This window comes from Passer montanus, unplaced genomic scaffold (genome assembly GCF_014805655.1).
Source record: "Passer montanus isolate IOZ18808 unplaced genomic scaffold, ASM1480565v1 scaffold108, whole genome shotgun sequence".
Classification (NCBI taxonomy): domain Eukaryota; kingdom Metazoa; phylum Chordata; class Aves; order Passeriformes; family Passeridae; genus Passer; species Passer montanus.
This window is the reverse complement of record NW_024357392.1, coordinates 267,162-277,071: the sequence shown is the minus strand read 5'-3', so window position 1 is coordinate 277,071 and position 9,910 is coordinate 267,162. Positions and strand designations below refer to the sequence as shown.

The window sequence follows — 9,910 nt, the reverse complement described above, 5'->3', positions numbered from 1 at the left end:
AACAAAAACCCATTTGGACTTGTTAAGAACTTACAGCAACTGAAATAGTTAATTTATTGGCCCTTGTGGTATTTACAGGGTATTGTGGTCACTTTAAACAGAAGGACATGCAGCAAATCTCCTGCATATGCTCAAAGCCACAGGAATTAATGCCAGGGTCTGAGGTTGCCTAGCCTGGGCTGCTTATTGGACACACACATCATGCTCCATTTAGTACTACATGAAAGTGAATCAAGTTTAATAACCTTTTCCTGAAATGTCCCAGGAAATGAGGTAGAAAAATTAAACCAGTTAGATGTCTGCTGAAAAGCAAATATATTTATTATGCACTTTAATATACACAGGGATTTTCGCTTAATATAATACAAGGAATAAAATAAAAATTTTACAATGTGAAATTCATTCAATGTACATTAAAGGCTATTTACAACCCACTCCAGGAAAAAACAGTCTATCTGCAAACCAAGTTAACTGAGGAGTTCAGATGGGGAATATTAAGCATAACAGACATTTGCATAGCAGAGTAACTGAGGAGGGAAAACACCTTTTTAAAGAAATGGTAATGTTTTCAATACTGATCACAGAGAAGACAAAAATGCATCAGTTGTGCCTCTGTATCTCTTAATGCATTTCTCCCCAGAAGAGTTTTTCCACATGCACCCAGTATTGATATCCATGTCCACAAAACAGTCTTTTTCCCCAGCACTCCCATCAAGAATTTTGGATGTCTTGTGGAGATGACCTTGGAAGGACCAGCGAAATGGGATGAAGAGAAACAGGATTCCTGTTTCATTCAGGTTTTTTGGGTGGTGAGAACTGCTGCCCTGGCAGAAGGAGCTGTGCTGAGTCACAGCTGCACCTCTCTGCTCACCTCCACTCCATCTACAGATGGGAAAGGGCAGGGCAGAGGGAACAATGGGGGAACAGCAACTTTGCTTGGCACACAAACCCCTCACAAATGGTGATGCTAAAAATCACACGCAACAGCAATGTGCAATTACACAGACCATCTGAGAAAATAAATGATTTAAAGCAATTCCTGCCCCATTCCAAAGGGATATTCAAATGTGGCAGAACTGTCATTCTGAAAACATTTTGACAGGTCTACTTTCTGCTGATTTGGAGAGAGGGTTTCCCCAGTGACTGTTTCAAATGTAAATACTATTCACACAAAACCCACCAGACTATCTGTAAGTTGTGGCCCCTTGTGAAATTGGCCATATTTTTACGTCCTCTGTCCACAAGGTGCAACTAATAACAACACAATAAAATTAAATAAATATAATCCCAATGACAGTCAAGGTCAGTAGAAAAAATGTTGGCATTCAGGGATCCCTTTCCACAGAAGAAAACATACATCTAATCACTAAGGAAAGTCGTATTCTTGCACAGTATTGCAAATGTACTACACTTGAGGTTTGGAACAAGTCTGCTGAGAACATTTTGGTACTTTCTCTTTTCTAAACCACTAACCCTCTTAAGGCCATTCTGTCAGACTCCTGTTTTGTTTATTTTATAATTGTCCCACAGGGACAAGAAATTCAATACATGAAACATTCAGAATAATCCATATTGCCGTGTGTCAGCTTCTACCATCTAATTTTACTATATGCTGAATGCCTGACTATAAAAGATTCTTTTTTTACATTTAGGAAAGAGCAAATAAGAATGGAGGTGCAAGATTAAAAAAAAAAAAAAAGTATTTTGATGACAGTTGATCATAATAACCAGACATGGAGCCCTTCAGTGCCTCAGAAGATGTACTACATCTACATCCAGAGGCCGTTCATCAAAATTTAAGGATCTAATTAATCATCTATGAAAAATAACCTCAGCTCTCCATCATCTTATTTCTGGAATGATCAGAATTAGAGTATGAAAAAGATGAAACCCAAGCCTTTAGAAGAAACACTTGCATACAAAAATAGGCTTATTTTCTAAAGAGCAAGGCTGTGTAATGGTGAATAGTAGAATACAGCTTGCATTTGTAGGAGGAAAGAACCCACTTGTTTAATTTTATCACTTGCAGAACTGTGCAAGTAAGATGTCCACATTCAAAGGGAAAACTCACACTGCTCACTTTCACAACAACGACCTTGACTTTGCTCTCTTTCACACAAGTACAATACTTCTGCTGTGAGAGCAGGAAACCAGCTTTCCACTCCCCATGGATAGGCTCTCCCAGCTGCTGAGTCACCGTGCTCCAGGTACAGAGACACGCTGGCTCTACCTAATCCCCATGAAGCAGCAACCACATTCATACAAGTTTGTGCTTTAAGGAGTTATTGTCTCAGGACAGGGCTAACTCAGCCACCTCTGCACTCCCCAGGCAACGCTGTCGCTGTGCTTTTCCACTGCACTCCCGCTGGGTATTCTCTCAGCCTCGCTCACAAAGGGTCTGTATTTTCCATGGTTTGCTTTACTGACATTCCCAAAAATAGTCCTTTACCTTGGAAAAGAGAAAGAGCTGTTTCTAATATATAGAGATATACAAGAAAGCAGGATCAGACCTTTTAGCACCTCAGACATGCCCATATTAGTTACCTCATCACCGTAGCAATAACAGAGCCTATTGAAGACCAAGTGTCCAAAATTTGCCTATTGCTCTCAGTGGTCCCAATCTGCCATCCAGATTTGGTGCTGTAGTACCAGAGAGTAGATTTTTGCCTCTTAAAAATCCCAAAGACACTGCAGGTGGCTGCAGTCCGACGTCTTTGCCACCACTGAACAGCAATTACACAGACAGAACACACAAGTACAGTATTTATAAAATACTGTTACAAGACTTGTAATTCTGGAGGGAACCTTTTGAAGTACACGGGGAACTGACAATACATGACAACGATGCAAATGTGACAAACTCGTTGCTTATTTTCTTTAGCCACAGAAAAATAAATACAAAAAGCACTGCCTTTTCCATAACACAGTTCACTGTGGCACATGCACCTCTACCAAGCGATCTGGAATAGAAAATCAGAATTCCTGGTTCTTACCATTTTCAGCTGTGGTCAGGGAAATACAGCATATATCTTTCTGCAATTAAAAAAAGTGCTCATTCTGTGTATTAAATACAAAGTACACAAAATAAAATTTCGAAGCACAGAGGGTTATACTGAGAAGGCAGCCTGAAAATGTAGGCACGTTACAGTAATTAAGGTAACTGAACTGTAGGAATCACATTCTTGAATTTCTAGGTGGACTAAACAAGCACTGTTTGCTTTCATCCCAGCCAGCTGATAAATCGTCGGGAGCAGAAGCGCTTCTGGTTCACAGCATCACGGAATTGGCCTGGAAGTATAAAACAAAAACACAGAGCTTTGAAATAGTCTGTACCACAAATAGCATTGTCAGAAATGAAGCTGTATCATTTACAGCTAACTGAAGTCAAAAGCACACAGCAACAACCTGAGTGTTGATGAGGAAAAGTGTTTCCTGCCCAACCCCAGTCCTGTGATTGTTTCCCTGGGCTCTCTGCCATCCCAAACCCCTACAACAGGGGGAATATATGCTGGGAAGCAGCAGCCAGGGAAGGAAAGCCATTCCTGTGGTGCTCCCATGGAGTATTTCTGATGTGATTCCCCACAGGTGACTCATTTATCCACCAGTCAGGGAAATTACCCTTTTTTCTGCTTGAGATTTGGCAAAAGAGGAGGTAAATTACTGCCTGTGGTAAGCAATTCATAATCCACAGAGAATTGTTCTAAACTCCCATCTTTAGAGTGACGCTCAGGGAAGTGTTAAGAGAAAAGCAAAAGGAATCATTTGTTTATCCACACCTCATTTTTTAGCCATTTGCAAAACCAAAAACTTAACTCAGAGAAACCCTGAATTTTCAGTAACACGCCATTTGTTCCAGACAAAGCAAAGCCAAATTTGAGTATTATATGTGGAATGTTCAGATTTCCTTATATGCTGTTTATATTTTAAAATCAAGGAAGATGGAAAAATTCACCAAAACCAGTCTTTTGATGACAGGTCAGGTCAGATGAACACATTCTACATCAGAACCATGCAATGGATTTACAATAAAGTGTAACATGAAAGCAAGCAATGAACATCAGGTGCAGGCACGTAAAAGTTAGGAAATACAATCCTTAATTACACGTTTTAAAGTTTTACAGAAGCAAGAAAAAATGACAAATAAATTCTAATCCTGTTTGGGCATGATGTACTACTGTGGGAATCTGAAGTCATTGTAACTTTTATGAAAATTTAAGCATGTTGCTCTCCCAGCTGATGATTCCTCTCTATGCCTGTTCCTGCTGCCCTGCCCCACAGCTCATCTGACCCTTTGGTAAAATTTGCATTTTACAAATGTGCAGGCTCTAGTGCAGATGTTTCTGAAACACTTTATTGTTTCAAACATTTTAAGTGAACCAAAATGCCAGCCCAACAGGATCCTGACAATTTTCTATAGCTTTGTAATTCTCCAGGGACCCAGCAGTGTCTACAGGTATATTTCATTAACATCAATTGCCAGGACATTTTGGGACAACGCCTATTTATGTTTTTTGATAGCTGAAAACCTTCCATGTGTGGATTCTGCACCCCCTTCAACTGTCCTAGAAACACGCTGTCTCTGGTGACCTGCAGCAGAACTGAGTCAGAACTGGCAAGAACATTTTTGCTCTAAGGAGCAGCAGCCTGAGCTGTCCAAAATGCTGCATTCACACACAAAAAAATGTCTTCAAAAATAAGTGAATGAGCGATAAGAGGTGGGCCCACCTCTTATTCTGCTTCTCTGAAATTCCAATAGAAAACATCTTAACAGATTCCAAACACCCTAAAAAAACATCCACATCAACAGGAAGAGGGAGAAAAATAGAAGTATTTTAGCTGACTCACTGACAATTCATGTCTGAAAAAGAGACTTATAATTACTTTTTCAGCCTAAAATTCAGTATTGGAGAGGAGGTGAGATATCGAAATGACCTCCACTGATTAAGAACAACAGAATGGTCAGAAAATTGGTACCAAAAATAGGTCATAATCTTGCACCAAGAAAAGCCACCACTTTTATAAGATTACCTTTACAGTAACAGAAATATAAAATCAAAGCTTTAGAATATTATTTTATACTTATTATAATATATTATAATAATACTGATAATTATACTTATTATATACTTATACATCCTTGAAATCCACATTCAGAAAAGTGGTTGCCTATAACTTTTAGGAACCTTCAGAAACTTTCTGAAGAGCATTTTCATTGTATCTGAAAATATAATGAACTGAAATTCTCATCTCTCCTTACATTTGAAAATCAAATTCCAAATCAAAGTCACCTGAAACTCACTTATCAAAGACAGTGGGGTACAATTTGAGCAACTGAATTCAACACACAACACGACAGTGATCCAATTCCTCTATGGCTGGTGCTTTTAAATGACAGCGAAGGAAATACTTGACAGGTTAAGATTTTAGCATCCATCATGTAAGCAATTATGATGGTAAATGATAATAAAATGCAATTTTAGCACATTTTAAATGAAATGCAGGCATTTGGCTCCTTTGTGACTGGGTAAGTTACCTTTTACAATGGTGTTTCCTTCTTGTAGTTGAAGCTTGGGTCGCTACCTTCAATCTGAAGTTTTAAGGCTTGCTTAAGGCTGAGTTCTGTCTCTGCGGGGGGATAGCCTTCCAACACATCCTGATGCCCTCTGTCCTGCACTGTTCGGGGGACAGAAACCCTGCCAAGAAAAACCTGATTGCTCTGAAGATGGTAATTTGGATTTGTCATAATGCCATTTCTCTTCTTCTGCTCCCCACTCTGTTGGTGAATCAGGAACTGCTGCTGAGATCGACCAACTTCTTGCTGAGCTGGAGGGACCAAAATTTTGCACTGTGGCTCTGGTGGCATTGATTTCAGTGGCATGCTTGTGCCAGATTTGGCAATAGGTACTCGTTTATCAAACTGAGTCATTTCATACTCTAGCACTTTGGGTTGGGAGGAACTACTCTGCTTTATTTTTTTTCCAGCTGACCCAGACTTGCTGGAGTTGTCTGTTTTGCCCCCTTTGTTCGCTTTAGTTGATTTCAAGCTAGGTTTCACTTGGCTCCATTCAAACTCGCTACTGGGTGAATTATGATTTTGACTCAGGGAATGAGTTGTGGAAGAAGGGGAAACAATGGACTGCCTGCTTCTGCTGCGTGGCAGGGAATGCTGCTGGATTTGCTCCGTGAATGACAGGCTATGGAAACTATCGATGGGCACCGTCTGAGCGGTGGCTGTCGAGGACGTGGTGCGGAGAGAAGAATTTTTGGAGCTTTTCAGGGAATTATTTGACAAAGATGACTTTTGACGGTCAACCGTAGAATCGGGAGACTCCGAAGGAGAACTGAAGGCGTGTGCAGGCCCATTGGATAGTCCCCGCATTCCAGGCTGCATGTCTCCTCCAGTACTCCCTGAACTATTGGACTTCATGGTTAAGGACTGCATTTTAGAGGAGACTGATTGCAAGGGCTTCTGCTCCATTGTGTGGACTGGAGAGGGAGTACAACCATTCAGAGTCGATGCACCATATTTTTCCAGTAATTTGATAATCTGGGAGTGTCCATTTTTGGCTGCAACCCGCATAGCAGTGCGCCCAAATTGGTCAGCGTGATTGGGATCAGCACCATGCTCCAGTAATATCTGGACAACGTCAATGTGCCCCTCTTGGGCTGCAATGCAGAGTCCAGTAGCACCTTGATTACAAGTGTGGTCAACCAGAGCACCATGCTCGATGAGAAGCTGCACGACCTTCACATGGCCTTGCCACGCAGCAGACTGCAAAGCGGATCTCTTCTCGTTATCCGCAGCATTCACATCAGCGTGGTACGTTATCAGCACCTGCACCATCTCCAAATGGCCCTGCCAGCAGGAAACATGGAGTGCTGTTCTTCCTTCAGCATCGCTTGCTTCGACATTTGCACCATTTTCTAAAAAATACTCAGCCATTGTAAGCTGGTTTTCTAATGCCAGGATATAAAGTGTCGGCCGGCCATCAGCATCCTTGTAGTTCACATCTGCTCCATGGCTGAGCAGTAGCTCAACTATATCTCTGTGACCTTCTAAGGCAGCAACCCGGAGAGCATTTCTCCCATCGTAGCCTCTCTGATCAATGTTGGATTTATTTTCCAGTAACATCTGCACACAATCATAGTGACCTTCCTGCGCAGCTAATATGAAAGGTATCCGTCCATCATTATCAATTTCGTTTGTTCTAGCACCTTGTTCTATAAGAGCTTCACAGATCAACCTGTGACCTTCAAAAGCTGCCATGTGCAAAGGCGTCCAGCCTGCATCGTCTCTGTGATTTTCATCTAGCCCCCTGTCCAGCAGAGTCCGTACTACTTCAACATTGCCCTGCGCAGATGCTATGCTCAGGACCGTTCTACCTTCACTGTCAATGCTGTCAACAGCTGCACCCCAAAACAAGAGAGTATTCACCACTGAGGCGTGGCCCATGGAGGCTGCTGCCAGAAGCGGTGTCCGGCCGTTGTTGTCCGTGTGATCCACATCAGCTCCTCCTTCCAGGAGCAGATCAACCACATCCACGTGTCCTTCGTAGGCGGCCACCAGCAGTGGAGTCATGCCATCCTTGTCACAGTGGTCGACTTCAGCACCGCGGTCGATGAGGAGGCTGACCACCGAGGCGTGGCCCTTACTGGCGGGCACGCAGAGCGCAGCCACAGACAGCGCCGTCCTCCCGTCCACGTCCTCGTGGTTCACCTCTGCACCGTGGTCCAGCAGGTGCTCCACAATCTCTTTGTGCCCCATGTAGGCAGCCGCGATCAGAGCCGTCCTGCCCTCGTTGTCAGCTTTATTAACTTCAGCCCCGTGCTGGAGCAGATTCAGCACGATATCTTCATGCCCTCCCCAGGCCGCCGCTCTCAGCGCCGTGCGGCTGTCGGCGTCGGCGCAGTCCACTTTGACCCCAGCATACAGCAGCGCGGACACCACCTCCGTGTGGCCTCCCCATGCCGCCGAGCGCAGCGCCGTCCAGCCGTCGTGGTCCGTGTGGTTGACGTTGGCCCCGCAGCCGATGAGGCAGTTGACCACCTTGGTGTGGCCCTGCCGAGAAGCCAAGGTCAGCGCTGTTTGCCCGTGGCCGTCTTCGATCTCCAGATCCGCTCCCCTCGACACCAGCAGGTTGACCACGTCGAGGTTGCCGCTGTAGGCTGCGTTGGCCAGCAGGGTTCTCCCGTTGGAATCGCACTGGTTTACGGACGCCCCGTTGTCCAGCAAGGTGCGGATGGAGTCCTCCCTCTCCAGGGCCTGCCGGACGATGCAAGACGTGCGGTCGTCTTCGCTGTTGACATGGGCACCAGCCTTCACCAGCAGCTGTAACACCTCTTGCTCTTTAGGAATTAAGGTTGACAGGGAGTCTTTGACAGGTGTGCCATTCCATATCATCCACAAAGCCAGCTCTGAAGTCTCCAGCTGTAAATTAGAATTAATGAGATGCAATGCAAACTCTTGAGCTTCTAACGGCGTTAAATCCTTTGCCCGGCAGGTGTAACTCATCGCCAGCATTCTGTGTCCCTCTGCGGCGTTACACAGGTATTTCTGTGTACAGTGCTTTACATCCAGCAACCACTCCGCAAAACTGTAATGGAACAAGATTTTTGTATTTCCAAGGCCATCGATAAGGACTTTGGACAGGACATCCAATTTGCGCTGGAAGTCTTCCATCGTCAGCGTCATGTTTTTGGTCCACACCGCGTGATACAATTCCGTGGTGGTCAAGGGCCTGCAGGCTGCAAGAATTACATTAAGGATGGGCTGGACCTTTGCAAACTGTTTTCTCACAAAAAGTCTCTGACAGAGCCAAAGGTAGAGGCCGTTTAATGTTCCTGGAATATCACGGATCTCCCGTAACATGATAAAATTCTCCACAACTCCATCTAGGACACGTTCCAGATACAAAAAGCAGCCGCTGCTTTTGATGTGAAGCTGATTCAGCATTTCTGCCGTTTCTTTTGTGAGGTGTTGTCTCAGGGCTTCTTCCTGGTCCAAACGATGCAGAATATATTGCTGCACATCTTTCACAATGTAAGCTTTTCGGAGGTCATCCAGACTTATTTTTCGAAAACCTGTTGAGAGGAGAGAAAGTTGTAATTATTTCTGATCCAGTTCTGCCTAACTCAGTGTTGAAAGAAGAGAAAATAAAAGCCAAGACATTTTTGGGTGGGGAACACCCACAAGAAAATATTTTCCCCTCTAAACAAAGTGAATATAAATTAATTATAATAGCAGAAAACTTTGATAATTAGATACACTGTTATCATAATCTATTATAAGAAAAAAATAGGTGCTATTAACAAAAATAATATTGTAAATCACTCTGAATTAGGCATTGTGCATCTGCTTTGGACAACAGTAAACACCTAAGCAAAACCATCAAAACTGCAACCGAAATAAGATTATTAAGTATTATTATATTATTAAAGGAACAATCCCTTCTCCAGTGTGGTTAACAATGGAATTCTAAGTAATTTTCAGCTATTTAGATTAAGACAATTATTTTGTTCATTTAATTACAGAAGAGGGTATTCACACCTGCTGCATATGCATGATTAAATGTATATAAATCACTAACTTGACCATCACAGCTTCTTTTAAGAGCTTTTATTATACAGGAGAGACACTCAAAAATAGTTTTAAACATCTTCAGACCTCTGCACACTGAAATGATCTACTTTTTGCAAGTGAGGACTGAGTTCTAGATAACCACCCTGGTTCTCTGGTCGGTGACTCATTGTATAAAGACATAGGTTCTCTCGTAGTCATATCTCTGTTTTTCCAGCCTGTTTACTCTTTAGAGGCAAAAGGGACATGATTTCACACACACAGACTGTGTCTGTCCCCTCCCCACTCAAGGAAAGGGACACCATTCCCAGCAGCACGTGCAGGGAAGTTCCC

At 43.1% G+C, this 9,910-nt stretch overlaps 1 protein-coding gene across 2 annotated transcripts in view; it reads right to left on the bottom strand.

The window, feature by feature from the left end:
* Positions 1 to 299: 299 nt before the first annotated feature.
* The window catches only part of ANKRD50 (ankyrin repeat domain 50), a 39,570-nt gene continuing 29,959 nt past the window's right edge, over positions 300 to 9,910 (bottom strand). For both annotated transcript variants that reach the window (XM_039722751.1, XM_039722762.1), the window contains exons 4-5: positions 5,534 to 9,081; positions 300 to 3,288 (exon numbers count right to left, since the gene is read on the bottom strand). In XM_039722751.1, the coding sequence (XP_039578685.1) occupies positions 5,537 to 9,081 (3,545 nt within the window). In that variant the 3' untranslated portion in view covers positions 300 to 3,288; positions 5,534 to 5,536. The remainder of the gene's footprint in view (positions 3,289 to 5,533; positions 9,082 to 9,910) is intronic.